Source organism: Eschrichtius robustus, chromosome 2 (assembly GCF_028021215.1).
Source record: "Eschrichtius robustus isolate mEscRob2 chromosome 2, mEscRob2.pri, whole genome shotgun sequence".
Lineage (NCBI taxonomy): Eukaryota > Metazoa > Chordata > Mammalia > Artiodactyla > Eschrichtiidae > Eschrichtius > Eschrichtius robustus.
In genome coordinates, this window is record NC_090825.1 from 70,888,358 (window position 1) to 70,912,896 (window position 24,539).

The window sequence follows — 24,539 nt, forward strand, 5'->3', positions numbered from 1 at the left end:
TCTAGTGAGATGAAATTCGGAAACTGGCCTTACAGCCCTGAGTTACTGCAGAATCTCTTCCACACGCCGGACTGACGGGCGAGCGTCCTCCGTGTGGCCGGCGGGGCCAGGCGAGCGTCCTGGGAGGCGGCAGCTGGGCGTCCTGGCTCCTTCCGCGGGCCTGGCCCTGCCGACCCCACCGCCGCCCCCCAGCCCACCCGGCTGTCCGCCCGGCCTTCGCCCTGCAGGGCCAGCGTCTGGATGCCTGACCGGCACTGGAAAATAAATCAACGCGATTCTGTTTAAATGTAAGTTTCTTCAAGAACCTGATATCTCAGTTACAAATAATTGAAGCTCCTTTTTAAAAAGAAAATAACTCCCTTGTAATCAACTACTTTATGTGAGGAAAGAAGGCGCCGTCACAGCAACTCGTGGCCGTCCAGGGCCACATCTAGCTGGGGAACGTCTTGCCCGTGTCCTCCTTCCCCTTGTATGTCTTCTTGCCGTGCGTGAACGGGATGTACCGGTACTCGATCATGTGCTTTATTTGCCTCTTCATCGTGATACAGAAGAGCATGATGAAGTACATCACCAGGATGGGCCAGAACATCGGGACGTTGAATGCCTCAAAGAAGGTGCAGACCATGGCCACGAGGATGCCCTTGGTCACCACGTGCCAGGATTTAAACTCTGGGAGCCTTCGAATGGAGGACTGGAACTCATTCTGTTTGGTTGGTAGCGAGGGGCCATCGTCTGAATCTTCCATTAAGGAAGGATCCACTTTTGGAGAAAGGAAAGCTATAAGGAGATTTAGATGGTGGATTCCCAAGGCATAGGTCACGATGTACCAACCTGGCAGCAGGTAAACTCGGATCATGTAGATGAAGCTCAGGCCCAGCGTCACCACCCATCGCACAGCCGTGTATGGAGTAGACTTGTCCAGCCAGGCCTGATAGACCTGTCCAAGACTTGTGAAAAATCTGTACACCACGGAAGGTCTCCCATGGACGGAATCTCCCACGCTGTCGCCTTCGGACCTGCTGGGGGTCCACTGCCGCCAAGCGCGGTTTCCTGAGGGCCGCGGGAAGGAGGACGCGGGTGGCGGCCAGGCGGGCGCTTCGCTCGGTCTGGGAAGAGGCAGCCGAGCACCTGGAAGTCCTGTTTTTCTTTTTTTAATAAATTTATTTATTTTATTTATTTATTTTTGGCTGTGTTGGGTCTTCATTGCTGGGCGTGGGCTTTCTCTAGTTGCGGCGAGCAGGGGCTACTCTCCGTTGCGGTGCCCGGGCTTCTCACTGCGGTGGCCTCTCCTGTTGCGGAGCACGGGCTCTAGGCACGCGGGCTTCAGTAGTTGTGGCACGCGGGCTCAGTAGTTACGGCTCGCGGGCTGTAGAGCTCAGGCTCAGTAGTTGTGGCGCACAGGCTTAGTTGCTCCGCGGCATGTGGGATCTTCCCGGACCAGGGCTCGAACCCGTGTCCCCCGCATTGGCGGGCGGATTCTTAACCACTGTGCCACCAAAGAAGCCCCTGTTTTTCTTAATCCTTGATATATCTTATATATTGAGTAGTTCTAAGGTAGAAATTGCTGACATTATGTACTCTACTGTTTTAAACTTTTTTTCCTAGAAAATATTTTATTAAAAAATATATGTTATGTCCTATCGTGAGGTTTTGAGACTTATGCATTCATGTGTAGGTATGTTCTACCTTTGTTTGGTGGCATCTACTTGAAGTAGGTAGAAGGTATGATTCTATTTATATAGCAGTGGTCTTTGCAACTAATGTTAAACATAAGGAGGCATTAGGATATGTCATTGGGATAAGCCACTCTGACTTGTCACTTGTAAGGTGTGCCCTCCAAGTATCACAGTTTAGGAAAAAAAAAAGGAAAGAAGTAACAAAGGCCAAACAGTACAGTAGCACATTCATATTATAAAGCAATGATAACAATCACAGCTACAGAATATTTTACAATATAAAAGGCTTTTTTTCCTTTACATCCATCAAGTGAGGTGGGTCACACAACTATTAATCGTCATCAATATAAGTGAGAAGTTGAGGTACAAATATAGTGATTTGTCCAAGACCATTTGATCAGTTGTTAAATTCTGCAGAGCCTTGAACCTGGCTCTTTGACTCTTAGATGATGGACCATAGGTAATCTAAGAAGATGCAGAAAATGACATTAGAATGATCCAGAAGGCCTTCAGACCTTTGGATCCTTGAATGACTCACTTGAATTAACTTAAAAGAATGTGCCAGTCCTCCTCCTTTTCCCTCCCCTGTGAGCTTCTGTATTCTGGTCCTACCTCTCCCTCCCCTCCTCTGCCATCTCATATAGACAGAACCACAAACGGGGAGGAACTTGATGAAGTCTCCAGGAACAGGGCTTGACTCCATGGCTAGGCCTCCCTGGAAACGCTTCGTAGAACCTAAAAGCCTTAGCCAAATCTAGGGAATTAACCCAAAGATACTGCAAATGAAATCTCTAAAACCTGCATTCTGGCTCTAGGTTTGCCTGCCCCGGTCTCCACTGGGCAACCACTGACCAGGACATTTTAAACCAAATTTTGTGACTATCCACCTCGGGCACTTGATGCTCTCTGAGCTAACTGTTTGGAAACTGAGGGAAGGAACCACTTCTGGACTTCATGGAATATTCTGCCTGTGGTATTTGGGCAGAAACAGGGTTGATAATTTTCCTGCATCATGAAAAGTCCTCTCTGAAATAATCATAGAACTATTTTATCATGAGTTTGTAACTGCTAAGCTCTGAAAAGGCCAACATGGAATTTTAGGGCACCTTTATCTTCTTCTGCCAAATTTCTCACCCTGCTGGAAGATGCCTGAAATTCCAATTTATTTCTTCAGTTTAAGATTTTGTTTCCCGTTCACATGCAAACGGAAAGATAGCAAGTTCAAATGCTATTCATCACAACTTAGTCTTAATAGGTCTCCTCTCCCTCCCTCCCTCCCTCCCTCCTTTCTTCCTTCCTTCTTTCCTTCCTTCCTCCTTTATTTTCATGTAGCTCACATTTATTGTACACATACTGTGTTCTAGATACAGTGCTGAATTAGCAATGTTTAAAGAAAAGTGCTAAAATCCTGACACTTCTGGGCTTGAATCCTTGCTTGCCGCTTACAAAACTGTAGAGCCACGGAGAAATAACTCAATCCTCAAGCACCTTTCACTTTCACATCTTAAAATGGCAATGTTAATACTAATGCCTACCAAATACAGTTGCTAAGAATATATAAGATAGCTTGTGAAACCTTTCCTAAAAAGTATATTTTGATAGCAAGAGAGGGGAGAACCCATGAGGGAGGACACTGACCACTGAGAGGGACAAGGATAGAGAAGTAGCCAGGCCCGAGGACAAATATCACCAATTTCATCATTTGCTTGAGAAATCTCTCATAGAAAGCTGTCTTTGGTTATTTCACCTTTGCATCTTTCCATTTCCTGGGCATAATTCATGGTAAAGCTGTGTGGTGTCATGAAAAAGCAGTGAACAAGGAAATTTGTGTTCCAGTCCTGACCCTGCACCCATCAGCCTGTGATAGGCCATGTTACTTTCCCAGATGTTATCTTCCTCCTCTATAAATTGAGGGAATAAAATGAAATGTATTGCACAGAGCTCTTCCAATTCTCAAAATGATGTATGATTCTAACTTATTAAAGACTTCCTCGACCACTTAAAATACTGTTTGAATGCAAGCATTCCCAGATCCACTACAAAAATCCTATAGACCTTATATCTCTGCATAGTGGCCAGAGAAGTACAGAGAACCACTTGAAATATTGTGATAGAATTGAGCTGTGCTTTCTCAAAACTTCTCTGAGACCTGGGCTCAATTTGTAGGTTCTGGCAGAGCCTCCCAGAACCACAGTATTCTATCATGTTTATGGAAGGAGATACTCTTCTCCACTGAAAAAAAGCATTACACTGGCAAAAAGAAGTACTGGGTTCTACCCATGGTTTTGGCACTAATTAATTAGGCAACCTTGGGCAAAGCAAATGACTCTGGACTTCATTTTTCTTGTTTGTGAAATGAGCTAAGTGTTCTAGATAATCTTTAAGTCTCCTTGTATTGACAAAATGCTCAATGACAGTCTCAGAACTACTTGATTGACTCACGAGTTAAGAAAAAATTTCAGATTGGAAGCTCCCCTTAATGTGTCAAAACAGGTCAAACTACAACTTTTCAATGAAAAAAATTTCTTTTGCTAGCACCACTCTTAAATGTAATCATTTATCTTTCATGAAAACAATAATTGTCATTTTGTAGATAGGGTGTTAAGGTCTCTAGTGTGCTTTGAATTACTTGGAAACCACACACACACACACACACACACACACACACACATACACACACACACACACACACAGTGCACTTATAAATAACAAGTAAATTCTCTCCCCCACAAGGATACTAAATTTAGGCTGGAGAAGCATTCCACATGCTTTTAAACATAGATCTGGTGTCTAATAGCAAAGATCCCTACCACAGTACAGAATTTTTCCTTTTCTGTTTTTCTTCATTTGCTGAGGTTTAACATATCAGGGCAAATATTGGTCCTCTCATAAGGTTTTACTCTTCTTATTCTTGATCTTGTATCTATTTGTTGGAATACCTATTTTCTTGAGTTTAAAGAACCACTGATCATTAGATTCACCATTGATTAAATAATAAGTTTCCAAAAAAGGAAAAAAATCACAATATTAAAAGTATACCTTGATTAAAAGTTGCTTCTTGATTTTGAAAACCATAGTTGTGAAAAATGGGTATCTTGAATCAAGGAAATAGGATCAGTCATTCAGGTAAGGAGTAGGCATATTTGAACTATTATCCAGAAGTCCCTGACTTTTCTGGGAAGCCTTTTCTAGTGGATCTTCCCTTTGAACTCTGGATATCCTGGATACTAACAGGCAACACTGCATCATATGCAATGTTTTGACATTTGTATCCCAAGCTTCTGTGATAAGTTCTTCTGATTAAATACAGTTGTATGATCCTACCCTCTGAAAACTACTGGTGGATATATTGAAACAATTGCTCAGTTTCTCATGTTACAGATCCCTAGATCTTGTTGCACTGTGCAAACAAATTTCTTTTCTCCTGCAAGAAGTAAAAGCAGAGCTCCTAGAAACAGAGCTGGGTTGCAAAATTATTGAGAGGCAAAAAATAAATTAAGAAGAGTCATGATTTTGCCAATTCACTGGCAGAAACTTATTGATACCCTGTTGGAGAAAAATAAATGCTAATGGTTATAAGTATAAAATTAAACTTTGGAATCTGTGTTATCTTGGGTGAAAGGACCAGACAGTGAAACTAAAGATACATTCTGCCATTAGGACCATATTGCAGATTTGAATTCACTGAAAAGTGCAAAATTGGCTTAATCTTATACTTGGTAGTGATTGTTCAAGTTGCTAACCAATAGCTCTATTTTTTAGCTAAAGCCAATGGCTAAATTGTCCCATGGATTCATGATACAAAAGGGAAATTTTGTTATTCTGTTTTATTTAAATAATATGAAAATTATACTTACAAGCTACCTAGATATGTGAAAAAATTTCTGTAAAGAATTCTAGATGTCAGTTTAACCTTCATGGGTTTCTAAAATGAATTATCAGCTATATAACACGATTGAATTTTATACTTGTGGAAGGAGAGGCATATCTCTGGGTAGTATTTATACAACATCTCCTGTTTCCTCACCTCTACTTTGTTTCAAGTATCCAAACATGGATATGGGTACTCTCCTTACGTCTTTTTGCAGCCTCTGTTCATTTCTTCCCCTGGGCCTCAAACTTTCCCTTGAGTTTCAGCTACAAAGCGTTACCCTTTGACAGGGTCCCAGAGGTAAAGTCTGTTGCTCTCTGTTCAAGTTGATTCAACTCCACAGATATTCACTGGATTATTATTATGGCTGGGGTGTTTTAGTAGATGACTTTTCTTTTTCCTATCCTCTTTAAATCCAACTGCTCTGGCTCCTATTTTGCTAGGGACTCATTAGAAGGCCACAATTTATCTTTCAGAACTAATCTTATGTGATAATGACTTTACTTATTACCCCTGCTGGATAACTTCTGCCTTTAAGTGGTGGTTGCCAATGCCTTTAAAGTTAAGTCTTGAAGTCTTAGTCACCGGGATTAAGCAAGGCCAGTTGAAGGTGCTCAGTGCTTCTCAAATTACACCATGTAGAAATTTCTCTATTCACTCAATAGGAATGCAGAGGTAGATCAGGAGCTAAAGCTGGCTTTGCTTTTATGTTTAAATATAATAAAAATCAATAAGAATGTGCTTTTAAAATGAGCTTTTTTTCCTCTTAATAATTCTACCTTTTCTCTAGTCTGTTGAAATTATTATTTTTACCAAATGACCACAATAAACTTATCACAAATTTTTCAAAAATCACCCTTGGCACAATCAAAAAGTGTCTGGAAATGTTGCTTATCACGTCAAACTTCCAAATTAGACTTACATTTGTATAACCATATTAATCTTCTCAAGCTGGAAACAATATATACAGAAACATTTTTCTATAAGTATTTACCAACATGCTGTGTTGAAAATCAGATAGGGTGAAATATTGGCATTTGGTTGAATTGATCTAGTTAATATATGTACTCTAAAAAGTATGTCAATCCACTTACAGGCATTTAGTTGACACAACAAATTTTAAAATTGAGAATGAGAGATTCATCAATAAGAATTGGAGAAGTATAAAATACTTCTCTTTTAAACAACGTTGTCATTTAACTGATTGAAGATTTGTTTAAGGGGAAGAGTTTGAAGAATTCTCTTCCATGCATGAAGTGAGCTGATTGTTTGTTTCAACTGCTACTCTTAAAAAAGACTAGCTAGATAACCCAACAGTTCTTTTCTAAACCATGAATTATTGTATAGATTTGTAAAGTCTAAAATAATACAACTCCTTTCAAAAATCCCAATGTCTTGCTCTTTAGTGTTCAAACAACAAATGAGACAACCAGAGCTGATTTGTTTTTATTTATTTTCAAAAAGTACCTGGGGAAATCACTGACTTTGTTTATAGGATTGTTTACCTGTTTTTAAAATTAAATCTGAATTCCTATAGATGGATTTCTTCTCTGAACATAAATATTGCTTATAGCTTGCCCTTAAAAATGATATAAAATATTTTTATAGGCAAAGAAGCAAGTAAGCTGAAAGGAAACCCCAGAAAACTTATCAAAGCATTTTCCTTTCATTGTGAGAACTGAGTTTACCTTACAATTGCCTCAGTAAATCCTTGAAGATTTTCCTAAATCAACATGGTTATGAGTTGTCTTGCTGAGAATAATAACACTTTTTAGTACCCTTATTTTTTTTTAAGTCCCTTTACATTTTGTGAGAAATCTTAACTTCTTGGTAAAAGATATTTTCATTAGAATAAAAATGGGACTTTCAGATGCCTGTCATTTTCTAAAATGCTTTGAAGTTTGAATTTTTTATGTATATCAAGAGAGTAACTCTCTCTGAATAGAGTGTACTAATGATAAATTTAGGATTTCAAGAATCAACCTACATTACAGTTACAAAAACTATACCTGCTATTGACATCACAGCTTTTGTGCAAATTTCATTTGTGACAACTATTTATTATGCTTATCAAATGGCAGGAAAAAGCTCCAACACTGAGATTTTAAAACTAGAGACAGGCACTGAATATAGATGGGCATTGGACCAATCAGATAATGTGATAAGATAGTGCCAAGAGGTCAAAGCGGTTGTAGAAAATGAAAGGAAGTTAAAGTATTCATGACTATTCAGCAGCTCATTTTTTAAGAGTGCTATATTTCTGTGGGAAGCTTGAGAGAAGGGTAGGGTAGGCAGAATTCCAAGATGGCCACCAAGATCCCCCTTCCCCTTTTGCATTAATCCCCTCCAACTTGAGTAGGAAGGAGACTTGGGAAAGAGATGTATGTTACTCTGATGAGTATGTTACATTATGGGGCAGAAGGGATTATGCAGATGTAGTTAAGGTCACTAATCATTTCACTTTGACCTAATCAAGAGGGAGGTAGATAATCCTGGATGAACCTGACCTTCTCAGCTGAGCTTCTAAAAGAGGTAAGACAGATTTGAAGCATTAGATTCTCCTGCTAAGCTTGAAGAAGTAAGCTTTCTATGTGGTGAGAGGGTCTGTGGAGGAGGCTACAGGGCCAGGATGCGAGGTTAGCCTCTAGAAGCTGAGAATAGTCCCTAACAGCCAGCAAAAAAATAGGGTTGTTGGTCATACAACCACAAGAAAACAAATTGTACCATCGGTCAGTGAGTTTGGAAGAGGACTCTAGAGTCACAGATGTGATTATAGCGCCTGCCAACACCTCGAGTTTTGCCAGGTGACACCTGAGCACAGGACCCAGCCAACTCCAGTTCAACCTCCTGAGTTAGGAGAACAGTGAGGTAATGAATTTGTATTGTTTTAGGCTACTAAATTTGTGGTAATCTTTCATGTAACACTAGAAAATGAATATAGTTAAGAATGAAGCTTTTAAGCTTCATTTAAAAATTTAGAGGAGCTCTCAGCATGGCAGTGGTGGGCTGGAGTTGAGAATCTCACTGAGATGGGATGTGAGCCTTCCAGCTGGCCAGTCCTGTCTCTCCCGATGTCCACCTGACACTGAGATGGAGTATCCTCTGCAATCATTGCTCTACTCTCATTCTCACAGAATGTTACAGATGTTATTATTAAACATTTTTTTTTCTGAACTCACTTCTCTATCAAAGTGGAAAATGAAAGATGGAGCTCCGAGGGCTCCTTGTTTCTCAAGCCCGATCTGCTCTCTTCATTTTTGAACTTGTTGGCATTTGCGATTGTGACCCCTGGAGATTAAAGCAATAATTGATTGAAAGCACCTTGTATAACCCAAACCAGATGCTTAGCAAATGTTAGTTTCCTTCCATCCAGGCTTTCTGGTAGTTGTTTTGAAACGTTTGGACACAGAATAAAGTGATTGTAATATTCCTGGTGACTGTAAGTGGAGTACCACAACAAAATGTTGGAATCAAGCAGGAAAGACTAAGATTATATTTTGAGTAAAGTCGAGAATATAAAGAGGGAAGACAGTATGATAACCATGTAGGTGACCCCAATTTTTCCTTTCCATCTCTACTAAAATCAATGAAATTTCTCCCCAGAGCCAGGAAGGGGAGAATATCATCCCCTGTTGCAGTGTTCGCTTTCAGTTGCCTATATATTCCTGGCCTCTGGGTGAGGTTAACTGTTCAAAGGAAAGTCACACTTTCAGAACAGTTAGATATTTTTCCTCGCTAAACTACACTGAAGACACTAATTCCGTTTTTTCCCTGGCTGTAGATAGGTGAATTAGCAAGAAACCACTCCTGCGTTGTCTTCTAGTCTTCAAATGAAGCCTAATTAAAGAAATATATAGTTTTTATTGAGCTGCAAGAAAAAGGGACATGGGGCACAATTAAGTTTGCATCAATAATTAAAGCCATAAAATTATTAATGTAGCAAATATTACACATTAGTAAGAAATATATTTTGTCACCAACTGCTGCATAAAATCCCTCTTTCATAATCTATAATCCAAAAGGAGAAATAGAGAAGGAATATACAAAAAACATTAGGCTTCAGCGTCAAGTTTATTGCTCCTGCAAGTAAGATGTTTGCCATATTTCAACACTATCATTTCTAAGATTCAGTTGTTCTCAATCGATTTTTTAAAAGTGAGAAAAAGATATAATTGTGATAATAATAGCTTGTATGTAACATGAAGTTTTATTAGGGTAATGGAAATATTTATCAATCTTCCCAATATTTTCCTCTGATAAGGACTACAAGTTCAATATGCAGAGAGGGAAGGGTCTTCTTCTTGCCTTTGCCCCGTGTCTCTTGTCCGGCTGAACTTGAATCATTCTGCTCCCACCCTCTTTGGAGAGAGAGGGTTGGTGTCAAAGCCAGCTTTCTGATGCATGGATCACCTATTGAGAAAACTCTTTTTTTTTAGTCATTAAATGTCCACTGGAGAGCGTTAAGGAATGAGTTTGTATCTCCTCCCCGCCCCCAGGCGTCCCATCCTGTACTTCTTCTAGGAAAGCCCTATCATCTGCTTCCGCAATCAGCTGTTTCCCTGCATGTATCCCATAGGCTTACATATCCTAGGCGCCAATACCTATTTAAGGAGTAAATGAACGAGGTAGCATGGAGTTGTTTTGTTCAAATCAAGATTAAGATTGCATGATTTAATAAGCATCTCAGTCAGGTTCCATTAGTAAATATAATTTTCAAAAAGTGAGTTAATACCTACTATGAACAAGTTGTTGGTGATACAAGGTGAAGGAGGTTAAGTTTCCTCTCTTATAATCCAAGAGGGAAAAGATAATGTGTAAGTAGACTGTATAGACTGCCACTAACAAAATGAAATGGGGGTTTCAAAAGTGGAAAATGAATATGTAGTTAATTTGAAGACTTAGGAAAGCTTCATGGAGAAAGTGACCATTAGGATGTGTGGTAATGAATGGAAGAGATTTAAAAAGGGGGAAAGATTCTGGGTAGCCGAGTGATTAGATGTGCAAAGAAAGAGCATGAGCAAACAGAGGGAAAGTTCAGCACATGTTTGGGGATAGCTTGTGTTTCAACTTGGCTGAAGCAGTTCCCAAGCAAGACTTGAGAAATGAGGCTTTCAGAGGTGGCTTAGAGCTCTGTTGAGGTGGCCTTTGAGTGATAGCCCTGGGAGGTTAATGGCCAAACTCTGTGTATCATCACTCTGTACAGAATGTTCTGTGTTTTCACAGTTGGCACTATGTTCATTTAGTTTTGTGCCCTGTTTAAGTGAATTGCAGTCTCATTGGTGACTAGTTCTTCTTGATTGGGTTCTCTGGCTCCGATTTCTTTTGTGTCTTTCATGGTTCTTTGCTTATGGTAAACAACAAGTACCAATGCAGTATCCACTGATTTTTTTTTTCTTTGATTACTGAATTGTTTGGCTGATCAACTCCAAGGTATTGATGTTTTGGAAACCATCTTGATTTTCTCAAGAGCATTGGGGAGCAGGTATGCCCATTTTACATTGGATCAAAACAAGGGGCAGAGGTTAAGATATTTGCTTACTTTCTTCCAATGAGACCAGAACCCACATATGCTTGTTTGAAATCCTGGGCTCTTTCCTTTGTACCACATTGTTGTAATTTCTAGAACATGGAAGCTTTAATGCTTTATAAGATGTTAAAGGAAGGAAAAAGGATGCATTTCTGGGATAAGAGAGAAGTCAAACAGTAGTCCTCTTCCTGCACTGATCCAGATTTCACTTGCAGCCAAGTACTCAGTGGGACCCAGTTAATCTTTCTCACAAATTTTAATTTTGCCTACAATTTTTTATGTCTCATTTCATCTGGGATTTGCAGGCAAAAATATATTAGAAGTCTTTTTTTTTCAAGGAATACTGGGCCATCATAATAACAGCTATTATTTGCCAAGCACTTACTGTATGCTAGTCACTGTATAGCTGCTTTACACATATTACATTTATTCCTATTGGAATTCTGTGAGCCCATTTTACAGAGGAGTGATTGAACTAACTTCCAAATCTAGCTCTGCCTTCAGATTCTGAGATCTTTCCTCCTGTCTCTAAAACTACTGGTTTCTAACCAGGAATATGCTTAGTAGGTCTAGTCTGCTATTTCTTTCTGAATACATGATTCAGGTCAAGCTCTAGCCCTAGGCAAGAAGTCTTCTCCAAAAGTAGTTCCATTTGTTGCCTGATTCTAGTCTAACTACTTAGAAGCTATTAAGAGACAACAATGTAAGGTATGTTTTTTATCTTGAAGGGACTTATACTTCAGTTAAATCAATCAAATACAAAAACAGAGGGATGACAAGTCAATGGTACATATACATCAAAAACTATGCATTCTAGAAGGCTGGTAGAGGGAGAAAGGACATGAGGGTAGAATTCAGCCCTGAAAATTGCATAAAATGTGAATAGAAAGAAGAAATGTATACTTGGTGGGGGTGATAGAAAGCACCATGAGAAAAGGTGCTGGCTTTTGAATGTGTTTGTTTATTAAAATGCTTCCCATTCATCTCTGAATTCTCTCTTGGTTCTTCCTAATGACCTATCACAGAACTATTTTTGAGCCACTTCACATGGCCATGGTATGGAAAACTGTATAGCTCAGAGTAAGACTTAGAACCATTTAAATGCAGTTTAATGTCAGAAATCCAGCAAAGCACGAATAAGCCTAAAGGTAAAAGTGATAGTTATGGGCAATGCAAGGAAAGACTTTCTCCAGATAGTCATTATAACCTAAAACGCTAACCTCCATCTGGTTTGGACTACTAATTTAATATGTGGGTGGAGGTGTGAAATTTAAAATCTTTTGAAGAGAGTAGGGCAGTATTTAACCTCAAGAGAGTGTGATTTCTGTTGCATAATTTGAAAAAAAATGTGGTAACACCACAAACACATACATCACCTCTGATTCGAATGTTGCTTGATGATGTTATCATGGATTTGTTTTCTGCCCTGATACAGATATCTAATGCTAAATCACCTGGGAAAAATCTGCTATGAAAGTGTTGAATTGCTTCAAAAATTTTCGCTTCTATCAGGTGGTTTTCTCTAAGGCAGTGGAGCATCCAGAGACATTAGACTCACCAGTCCTGAAAAACCCCAGCCTGCCCCCCTTTTCTTAGCTGCTTGTATATTGTGCCTCTGAATCCTTTCTACTAATTTGTCTTACATTATTTACTTCAGCATTTAAAACAATGCCAGCAGGGTTAGGATTTCAACTTACTGTTCATTCAGGGTTGAGAACCATTGATTTAGAGTCTTCATATTAAAAAAGATGGATGTAGTGGGTTTTAGTCATAATATAAATATCATAATGGAAAAGCTCATCAAGTTGAACCAGGCTCAACCCTTTTAAGGAGAATGAGAGCTGTCCCCAGTGGGATACCAATTCTGTGCTAAAAGGTAGAAGGCTTTCAGGAACTTGCCTAAAGACTTTTAAGAAATTAGAACTTGAGTCTTCTGTCTCCAAATCCTGTGTCCTTTCTACCAGGTTATTTAATATCTGTAATTGTGTATGATTTGCTCAAATATCACAGCCTTGGGAGAGGTTTTCTTGGACTGTTCAATCGAAAATAATCTCTCTCTAGCAAATTACCCTGTTTCGTATTATCTTTTCATAATAATACACTATTTGAAATCATAGAAAGTAGTTCCATGGGAGCAGGGACCTTCGCCATCTTGTTCACTGCCACATCTCCAGCATCTAGAGCAGTGATTTGTATACAGTTGTTGAATGAATGAATCAGTGAGAATTTTGCATTCCTACAAATATGTCAATTTCATCATGTGCCCTATGTCTAGATAGAGGTGGAACAAGGACACTTTTAATAGGATACGAGGTTTCTCAGAGCAGCAGCTGCATTTGAGGCAGAAAATCAATTTCTACCCTGGATGACATTTTCAAAAGAGGTGTATCTGGTAGCATGGAATCTTCTATCTGACAGGGCTTATGTCAAAATACTAGGATGTCTAGATGAGTGGCCCACATTCTATAGAGAGGGTGTGCCATTCAAAGATGCCCTGAACTGTGCATGCAGTTTAGCCCTTGTTCTAACAGACTTTCTGGCTGCACAAATAAGAGAGTGACAGCGATTTTGTGAGCGTACTTAACGTTCAGCAAGAAAGTTTGCATGCAAATGCAAATATGCACAGACATTTTATAAGCTTTGTGGGGAACAAATATGGGATGCAGATTCCCCAAGTTAGCTAGTTTTTGCAATATTTTTGGTAATAAGGTGGAGGGTACCTGTCTGGTATGTTCTCAAATATTTAAAACACAGCCATTGTTTAAGACTTGAAATTCACAATAAGATGGAGACAATATCAGGAAAAATGTAGACTATTTATCACAATTTATGCAAAGCATGTTAAATAAATGAACCCAACCAGTTGTCATGTACACACCATTGTGCTAAGGAATGCTTTTCCTCCTGGTATTTGTTAGTGAGGAAAATCATTACCAAAGCGATTTAGCTAATTCATTACCATGTTTGGAATTAAGCATTTTTAACAGTTATCTACTTCCCATTGTCTGCCTGGGACAAACCTTGTCTTGTCAGTAAAGTACTTAGCTCTCTGCTGCCAGAATTGAGATAGGGTCATCAGAATCCTCTTGTAAACTCAGGAAGATAAAGACAGGGAAGCTGGCTCCTGCCCAGGAGTCAGGTTGGTGAGGGGTTGGAGGGGCTGGGGGCTGGGGGTCATGGAGGAGGGAGTGGGGAGAACAAAAGGGCAGATTTGGTTTTATTTCTGGGCAGAATGAGGCAACTGCTTACTTTGTGCCATTCAGCATCCTAGGAAGTATTTGTATTTCTTTCATTCCGCTTCTTCCTCTCCCACTTCTCATGCAAACACATACATATGCGTGCGCGTGCACACACACATACACACACACACACACTCCTTCTTTAATAAGGAGACATGGCTTTTATTTTATAACTAGAGAAGAGACAATACTGCAGGTAGAAGAAAATTATTGATTAATGTTCTCATGCATTTGGAAATAACTTTTAATAGGTCTTTTCCTGAGCTAGAAAAAGAAGGTGGCTATAAATTTGGGGCTTCTACTATGTACCTGGTTTCATCTTAGAAGAATTAAATACACTTTCAAAATTTCATTTAATGTAAAACTTAGATGAGACTTTGGTAGGAGGAAGATCTTAGGCTCTTAAAATTAGGTAAGCAATAGGAAACCTTCCTAAATGGGAAGCCAGCTTTTTTGCAGACAAGTGTGTCCACTTCAGAATTTTCCTTGGGGCTGGATTTTTTTTTTTAAATGGGAACACAGGATTAAAAAGGGTATGGGTTTTTATCCTTGACTCCCAAGAAAGTTTACAGTTTAAAAACATTTAAAAAACTAAAACTGATAAAAATAAGCTAAAGTAATGAGAAGGCCATCAATAAGTTGACTATTGCAATTATAAATTAATAGAGGTGGCTCCTTTTGACCTGCCCCAGATGTCATGTCAATTGATTAAATGTTCTGAGACAACGAAATGGAAAAAGACAACTTTATTATAATGCTTCAGGCAGGGAATATTTTTATTTTGCTATTAGGAGCACATCCACATGTCAGTGACCAATTCCATTTGGAAAAAAGACACTTTGGGGGATATGTACGATTAGAAAAAATCTCCAAGGTGAATCTTAGGTCTGAACTAACCACCTCTGTTATTTTTAGTTGACATTAGGAATCATAAAAGATAGCATTTTAGGCTTTATTTTGACTCAGGGCAGAAGAATTGTTGGTTCCATCTCTCCTAGGTATCATGGGCTGGCAAGGCCCTGCTGGGCTGGTAACCTCAGCAGACATTGCCAGGGGCATGGCCTGCATTGGGGTCTCTGCATGGCCTGCATTGGGGTCTCTGCACGTCTATGACAGGGACTATATTGGAAAAGGTGTCAAGGAACTAACAGATTTTCAGCTGCATTCTCCTACTAGCCATTCTGAGTGTGCTGAGGATGCTATATTTTTGTGGGTGATTTGGCAGCTATGGGTTTGCCTTCTGAGGCATCTGTTTGAGCCTCAGCTTCTCTGTAGTGATGGGGTGAATCTGAGAGGAAAAAAGATCATTTCCCTTTTTTTTCTACTAGAAAAATGTCTTGCTGTAAAAAATAATAGAACCTATCTTTATAACTTCTCAATAGGAGATGAGAAACCCTGGTTGAAAGAGAGGTATATTTGATATTTGGGAATAGTTGATAAACTAAGATTGACCATGTGCCTGTAATTTTATCAGCTATACCAAAACTGGTTGTCTGGCAGGCAGAACTAAATCCCTAATCATTTGAAAAATGGTCTGTTGAGTGGACCCATAGACACATAATCTCACATCTCCTAGCCTCTTAGGTCAGGAAGCTGTTACTTATGGGGGCCTAAACACCATTGCAATGGGCCCTGGCTCTGTCCCTTCAAGAAACAGGCAGTAGTCCCTTTGTGTCCCCAGAGACCTTGATTAATGTAATATTTAGCACATCTGTTTCAGGTCAAACAATCATATTTCTCTGACCTTCTCCCCTGGATTTCTATTCTAGTCATTTCTTATTTTTACTGTTTTCGCTATCACCTTTTTTTATTATAACATGTCCCTTTTAAAATGTGGAACATCTAAACAGAGCATAATGTTTAAAAGTACTTATAATGCTGGTCATAAGAAAGGAGTAAAGAAAGTCATGACTTTTGACTCTTCAACTTTTTAAAATACACACTTATTCACTGTCAATTTTAGTGACCAAATTTATTGCTGATTCATACAACTTGAATGATTTATTCTCGCTTACATTAACAACAGGCTCTGGAAACCAAGAACATCATTCAGTTACAAATACAATATGTCCCAGGCATTGTGTTCAACTCCAGAGTGAGAAAATGGTGGTCCTCACTGTGCTGGAGCTCATGGTCAATGAGGGGATGGAACGCTAATTAGGCAGTAGAATTTGTTACAACCCAGCAGTATTTGTTTTTGTGGTAAGAGGAAGAATAGGATGGTAAGAAGGCATATAAAAGGGATACCAGTGGTCAGGGGAGCCTTCCTGGAGGAAGTGTTATCTAATTTGAGGACTTCAGGAGCCCCTCTGTAGATCAATGGATAAATGAAATGTAGCTGATCTGATGGCAGTATATATACAGTCACCCAGTTCTGTCCACCCAGTGTGCTGTATTTTGCTATAACTTGAAAACAGAAACAGCAGTAAGACACCAAGTGGGAAGAGACAATATGATTTCCTGGGTGTCACCTACTTTAAATTCTGTTCTTTAAGAAATTACATTTGGGGCTTCCCTGGTGGCACAGTGGTTGAGAGTCTCCCTGCCAATGCAGGGGACACGGGTTCGAGCCCTGGTCTGGGAGGATCCCACATGCCGCGGAGCAACTGGGCCCGTGAGCCACAATTGCTGAGCCTGCGCGTCTGGAGCCTGTGCTCCGCAACAAGAGAGGCCGCGATAGTGAGAGGCCCGCGCACCGCGATGAAGAGTGGTCCCCGCTTGCTGCAACTAGAGAAAGCCCTCGCACAGAAACGAAGACCCAGCACAGCCATAAATAAATAAATAAATAAATTTAAAAATGGTCCACATCAAAAAAATCTTAAAAAAAAAAAAAAAGAAAGAAATTACATTTGGATATTAGCTTTTTTATCTTATTTGTAATTTAGAAAAAGTATTACTCTTTCAAAACTCATTACAATAGCTGCATTGTTCTTTTAGGGATAAATCAGTTTCTTTTCAACAAATACTTAGGATGGTTAATAAACAATTTGCTGTTTCTTTATTCTCGTTTGTGCTAGTATGAAGAATCCTTAGGAGATCTTTGAAAAATTATTTTTATCTAGAGATAACAATGCAGAAGGGTAAATTGTTTGGCAAAGAATATGAAGCATATGGGCAGAGATACAGGAATTTACTGCATTTATAAGTCTCATTATGACTCTATAAAATGCAGCATCATTTGTCAGTAAATCAAAGCTTATAAAAGTAGCAATTGTGAATGCAGTTGGTTGTAGTATCAAGAGAATGAGGATTAGGAGTGTAACTGAGATTCCTTTTATGATAAATTATCTAGCTCCTGGCTACCGTGTATGAGCTCTATTAACTGCCTATAAATTGTTCATCATAAAATCTAGTTCATTCTTGTTAATTAGGCCAAGGCTTTTATGAAGATTTTTCCTCTTCTCTCTGAAAGCCTAGGCTGACAGGAGAGTAGCTACTACCCAGAATACTGAGGAAGAAAAGGACCCTCTGCTAAGTATAATGCTGTGTTCTTTAAAAACTAATAATTAAAAGAGAAATTCCTGAATTAAAATTACTTTGGCTTCTTACTAGTGAAAATGGAATCGTTCTTTGTCGTCACAGAAGGTTAAATACAGCCAAAATAATTGCGTCTTCCAACTTTAAATTCTCTCAATCAATAATGCAAGAAAGGAAGGGTGTATGTATAACAAAGACTGGATATACCCATTACAAATGACTAATACCAAGCAAGTTCTAGAAAAACAAATAGACATAACAAATGTTTCTGGCATATCATTCCACGTCATTTTATTATGCATTTTTTCCCATGAAACTGAACTTTTATGCAAAATTATCTTGGAGGAAATCTTGTATTTGTTACTCATCTCCAATTTTTTTTCTGTTGTATTTTGCTTTTCATGGTGCTCACATAAGTGATCAACTGGCAGTGAATGTTATGTTTATATTATCTCATATTTTGCATTGCTAACTGGGTCCCTTGATACCATTTAAGGTGCATCCCTAATCAGCTCTCGCGTTTCACACTTCCCTTGCAATCTCTGGATTTTATGAAGAGTAGACACGCCGTGCCCCAGTTCTGGACGCCAAAGTGGTTGTGACTTCAGGAAGTCCCAATAGTCAGAGCCACAGGCTGAGTCAAGCTGTGTGATTGCTCCCCTGAGATGCAGTTAGCAAGCCTCTCTGACAGAAGCCAGAGGCAAGGAACAGTCAAAGACTAGAAAAGTCAAGTCTGTTTGCACACTCTCCTGTGCTTAACACCCATTATGGTGCAATTAAGAATGGTCAGAAGCACTGTTATATTTGGAAACCCCAAATAACAGCCTAACTTGGGGGGAAATGGGAAAATCAGTTCAAAGCAAGGAAAAGTAGTTCTTAAATTTTTTTTTTTTTAAATGGGATTTTTGCTTAAGCTACTTCTCATTTAACTTTGTAAATGCTAATTAGCTAACAGTGAAAGAAATTGTAGGACTGTTAGGTAAACTGTGTTTCCTTTCTAAGATCTTATGGACACTTAGGGTTTGTCTCACGCCTTTGCACTTCACAGGACCCTACTTTCTATTTTTCCTGGTCCAGTTTCTGGGTAATGTTGCTGGCTCCACAAGACTATAGTGCAGATAAGAGCTCATCTAAATTCATTCTAAAGTAGATGGTTAGGAAGACAATGTAGTTCCTTGCACTGAGTAATAGTAGGGGCTCTGCAGGGGGCTTACTTGGATGGACTATAGCTTGAATCAGTTAACTTTAACACTATGGCTATAGTAATGCCCTAGAGGTCTTACCAATGAATACGTTGGGGGCAATAAATTGCAACAGGCTTAAACATAATTATAGAGAGACTTCTTAAGCTTTGACTAGTTCAGTTTTAATTGAAAGAAATTATTTTTCCCTTGAAAGACTAAAAAGAAAAAGCCTTTAGAACATGAAATTTATTTCAACAAATTGTTGTAAAGAATCTTTTTTTAAAAACAAACAAAAAACTGTTCACTTTTTATTATAATCATCACCATCATTATTTTTATTATAATCAAATATTGAATTATAATTCATGGACAGTGGTCCCAGTTTTCCCCAAATAATTGGGCTCTTTTCTGAACCTCTTTTCAAGCTTTGAATAGGTAAATAGAAATGAATAAATATCAGATTTGGGTGTAGAAATCTTACTCTTATGGACTGAATGTTTGTGTCCCCCCACCAACCCCGCAAATTCATATGTTGAAGTCCTAACCCCCAATGTGACGGTAGTAGGAGGTATTATTAGGGGTTTTTGGGAGGTGAATTGGTTGAGATGAAGTCATGAGGGTGGAGCCCCTGTGATGGGATTAGTGTCCTTATAACAGGAGGAAGAGACATTAGAGCTTCCTCTCTCCACCATGTGAGGATACAGCAAGATGGTCGACTTCTGCAAGCCAGGAAGAAGACCTTTGCCAAGAGTTACATCTGTGGGCACCTTGATCTTGGACTTCCTAACCTCCAGAACTGTGAAAAATAAATGTCTTTGTTTAACCCACCCAGTCTATGGTATTTTTTTGTTATAGCAGCCTGAGCTGACTAATACTCTTAGCTTATGGCAAAATTTCTCCCAACCACAAGGACCAATATGTAGCAATGGTGAAAGCATGCAAAGAAGTGCCTGGGCAGATAGGGGAAGAGGAATCATGGTGAAGGCACAAATAGATTTTAGGAAATCATCCCCCAAATAGCCCATACCACTTAGGCTTTTTTTTTTTTTTTTTTTTTTTGATGAGAACTAGTCAGATGGTTTCACCTAAATGCAAAGGGGCTGGGAAATGGAGTTTCTGGCAGAATAGGCACTTTCCAGTAACAACTCTACACTATGGAGAGGAGCTCATGTCTTTGGCGGACAGCTGATGGTCTGCGACACCACATTTTGTATGTTACTTTAAGCTTAGAAGATGCTTTTTACAGCTATATACTCTTTGAATTTTAAGGCCACTTTAGTTACAAGCAAAGTTTTTTAATGCCTGCACATTCGATCAGTTCAGTTGACTGGCCAATTAACTGAGTGAAGTCAATCCACTTCGTTGTCTGACTGAATTTCCAATTGTTTGGCTGAATGGAATGGTTACTTTGGCATACAGTTTGTGCAGTAGTCCTATGTAGATATAATCACACTGCAGCTGGTGTAAAATTTGTCTTTGTCACTACATTTATTTTTCTAGACACTGTCACCTTCCCTAATTTCCTTTCCCAAGTTCTTTTTAGAATGCTCCATTGTCCTAGCTTATTCAGAAGAGTGCTTCTTTCAGAGCTTAGCTGAGAGTATACAGACCAAGTTTGTCTCAGTATTTTCAACACAATCTAGTTTGTATGTTTTATTTTTGCTGTCAATACCCGATGGGGTCAGTCCTACAGACCTCTTGTTTTTGGGAAAAAAAAACTCTCTTGTAGTACTGTGTTGATGGTCAGACTATTAGCTATATCGAAAAGATATCTTAAAAACCAGAGCACGGGGGCTTCCCTGGTGGCGCAGTGGTTGAGAATCTGCCTGCTAATGCAGGGGGGCACGAGTTCGAGCCCTGGTCTGGGAAGATCCCATATGCCGCGGAGCAACTGGGCCCGTGAGCCACAACTACTGAGCTTGCGTGTCTGGAGCCTGTGCTCCGCAACAAGAGAGGCCACGATAGTGAGAGGCCCGCGTACCGCGATGAAGAGTAGCCCCCGCTTGCCATAACTAGAGAAAGGCCTCGCACAGAAACGAAGACCCAACACAGCCAAAAATAAATAAAATAAATAAATAAATTTATAAAAAAAAAAAAAAAACCAGAGCACGTTACTGCAGATTTTTAAAGGAAATTTTTTATTTTATCTCTACTTTACTTCTTAGGCTTTCAATCTGTATTTTTCTATCTTTGATTTTAGGGTGTTATCTCAGGCTTACGTTAATGCCTAGCAATATGCTTTTATAAAGCCAGCCTCAACATGGCAAAAGTCTCTACAGTTGGAGAAATTTGGAGTCAAACACTTAACATCGATTATGCACTTATATTTAAAGTGCAGGAATTCAATAAAATGATCCATTGACAAATCATGAGTGCCTTTTCTAAGCCCTATGAAGGCTGCACATAGAAATGAGTGATTGCCTCCAAGGAACTTACACTCTGGGACTTAATCACAGCACCTGGCACAGAAGAATTTGGTGGAGAGGACGGGGCATGCGAAAAAAATGTTAACTAGTAACCAAAGATAGCCCACAATAAAAGCCTAATGAGTATTGTGAGAGATCAGTTCTCTGGATGATCAGCAGAGAGAGGGAATCATCATGGTCTAGAGCAACTGGGAAGAGAACACAGCGTGAGCCTTTAGGATGGATGTAAAGGGAGGATGTTGTTCAGATAAACTGAGAAGTGAGGCAGCCGTCTCAAAAAGGGATACGTGTAAACGAAATTGCAGCCCCTGGAATCCATATAATGTTTTTAAGTAACAGCGAATAGATTTTTCTACAGGGAACTGAGGGTTCGTGAATGAAAATAGCAGCTTAAATGTTGGAAAGATAGGCTGCTATCAGATTGTGGAGAGCTCTAAATGTCAGTTTGATAAGTGTGGCCTTTATTTTATATTCAGTTGGGAACCATTGGAGATTTGGGGATGATCTATTTATTGACAACAACCTGGAGCCTAAATTTGTCCCTAGCTTCAGATTTATCTCCCAAGCCTGGATTTCGAAAGTTATTACAATTTAAAGCACAGTGATGTTGGTCACTCCCTGGACTCCACCTCCTGTTTCACCTCCAACACACAGAGTGAAGAAGAAATAAGCTGCCACAGGGACATTGCTTTCTCTACTTTACCAAGACAGAGGGATGTACATTCATTCACTTTTTCTTTTGGGGCATCTGTCTAAGAAGAAGCTGTGTCCTATTGCAGAATTGAGTCTGAGGGGTGTGAGGAGTATACGTATATCTCTCCTTTGAACTTTGAAGGAGATTGTTTACTGTTAACATAAAAATAAGACTCCTCACAAGTCATTAGCTTTTAAGCAGAATAACCTACACGTTGTGAGGTACTCTGCCTCTTGGACAAATATAGAAAGAATTGATTGTGGCATAGCCCTTGACTACAGAGCATCAACGAATAACCACCTGCATAGCTTTTTATACTTCTGAGTTTTGTATGTAATGGTTTGCAGTTGCGACCATGTGGCAAATGCAACAAGTTGACCATACTAGTACCGAGTTTATCTACACCATCTGCTGTTATATTGACATCTGCTTCCTTCAACATAGCACCCTCCTTTTTCTTAGATATGTTCTGTTATTTCTTCTTTTCCTTCTTTATTTCAAGTCATATTCACTGATATCTGTACCATTTCATGATATCAAAAAAGGAGGCTTTCAGTGAGGGAGTAGTGGAAGGCAGGGACAGACAAGTGGTCAAAGGGCTCAGTAGGAAAAAAGTCATAATTCCTGGGCCCTGAAAACCATGTAAAAAGGTGAGAAAGTATCCAGAGGAAGTATGAGAGAGAAATGAGGGTTTAATTTGGGATTAACAAAAGCACCAGAAATAGCTGAGGGGAGACAGGAGAATGAGGACCATGGATGTACGGGGTGATGGCAGAGCATCTCACAGAGATTAAGGTGGAATTAATCTGTTCATTGGAAAGATACTTCAAATTTTTGACAACACATTCCAACAGCAGTAACTCCAAGTAGCCTTCTGAAATCAGGGATCAACAGGTGAAGGCTTACTTTAACTTTATTCTTAAAATACAGTCAAGATTAACTTGTACAAACCACTTTTTTTTTTTGTTTGGTGTTTTAGTTTGTTTCCAACACACCGCTCCACTTCATTTTTTCACTTATCCTCACAAGGTAGCTGTGAGTTAGCTTACCATCATCAGGCAAATCTCCTGGCTCCCAACGCTTAGCTAATTCTATTAGAAAACACTGACTTTAATTGTGTATAGAAGGTGAAAATTTTTTCTGTTAAACGGTCACCAGATTTTTAGAACGAAAGCTAAATTTCAGGAAGCGCTTGGAATTCCAAAGAATAGAAAGGTATAGAAAAGAGCAAGTGTGTAGTCAGTCTGAATCAACGGGATTCACCTGGGCATTATTTGAGTTTTTGGCCCCGGAAGCCATGGGTCAATGGTACAAAAATAGACACTCACCTCTGACAAAGAGAAGCATGGATGCTGGCATGGGAGGACATAGCTCCTTTTCTTTCAATCCCAGATCAAATTTAAACCTGCGATTTTGGAGCTTACTCATCAGAGGAGAAATATCATGAGCTATTTGCTCTCTCTGCTGTAACACAGCTCTGGCAAGCCTGGAAGTTATGTTGAGATCGTCAAATCTATAGTCAAGGACCATCTTTGTGAATCATGAAACCATATGCCACTGGTTGTCTGAATCGAAAAAAAAAAAAAAACAAAAAACCCAACAACAAAAACAAAAAACCCAACTCTACACCAAGGAAATCAGTGATGTGATCAGACAGTGCCAGCGCCCTTTGACCATCTTACACCTTCTCAATCTATACATTAAAAAAAAAAAAAAAAAACTTTGCTACTGCCTGAACCATGTAAAATACCAGAACTCCTGTAGTGTTAACAAGGAATAAAGATCTTGCACCAGATGGTGCCTCTTGTCTCCATCTATCTCTAGCCCAAACAATCTGCCAGAGTTTTGAAGAAAAATGCAATGTGATCATGTTGCAAAGTATATGAAGAAACAGTATGAAAAGTAATCTGGCTCTAGCAATGGAACCCAGAAGGAAGGGGATTATTATGACTCTTTGAGCCTAGGAATCAGGGTACTGCTAGCTCTGCATTTTAGTCCGTAATACAAATGCTATGCCCAGGCACGGCTGGAGGGTGAACATCGCACCTGAGATATCTCTGTATCTCTGCATCTCTGCAACATATTGATATCAGTCAATATGGTTGAAATTTCAGGAATTCATCTGGATATTTTGTTTCTATAAAACAGAATAAACTGTTTGATGACTTTTAAAAAACTAACAAGCTAAGAAGGGAGAGTTCACAGGAGAACTTATTATTTAATGTTTATTTCTGTATTTGCCCTGCAGTTCTGAATCTGGCCATCTTGGTGATGAGATCTTGGGTACAGTTTGTGCATCTCCTTTGCAGAACATTCTTAAAAATGTTTAAAATAAGCTTGGATAGTTTTTTTTTTGGTTATTTCTCTGCTTTTCCATATGACTTTTGCGGCCACAATATTTTCAGGTATCTTCCTGCCCTCTCGTACTTTGATCATGGTATTGTT

General features: G+C 39.3%; 1 protein-coding gene and 1 long non-coding RNA gene across 3 annotated transcripts in view; one reads left to right on the top strand and one right to left on the bottom strand.

Annotated features, from left to right (window-relative positions):
* LOC137757134 (uncharacterized) overlaps nucleotides 1–24,539 on the top strand; it is a 154,681-nt gene that overhangs the window by 103,137 nt on the left and 27,005 nt on the right. The window lies entirely within an intron of this gene.
* LOC137755198 (protein RER1-like) lies at nucleotides 431–23,624 on the bottom strand. The gene is made up of 3 exons (XM_068531224.1): nucleotides 23,423–23,624; nucleotides 8,727–8,835; nucleotides 431–1,145 (listed from the first exon to the last, which is right to left on the bottom strand). The coding sequence occupies exons 1-3, from the start codon at nucleotides 23,622–23,624 to the stop codon at nucleotides 431–433; spliced, it is 1,026 nt and encodes a 341-aa protein (XP_068387325.1).

Coding starts and splice junctions, on each gene's coding strand:
- LOC137755198 (XM_068531224.1), bottom strand. CDS start 23,624: ATGGTCCTTGACTATAGATTTGACGATCTCAACATAACTTCCAGGCTT. Junction 8,836..23,422: donor CATGCTTCTCTTTGTCAGAG/GTGAGTGTCTAT, acceptor TTTAATCTCCAG/GGGTCACAATCGCAAATGCC. Junction 1,146..8,726: donor TTTTCCACTTTGATAGAGAA/GTGAGTTCAGAA, acceptor TATTAAAAAAAG/AAAAACAGGACTTCCAGGTG.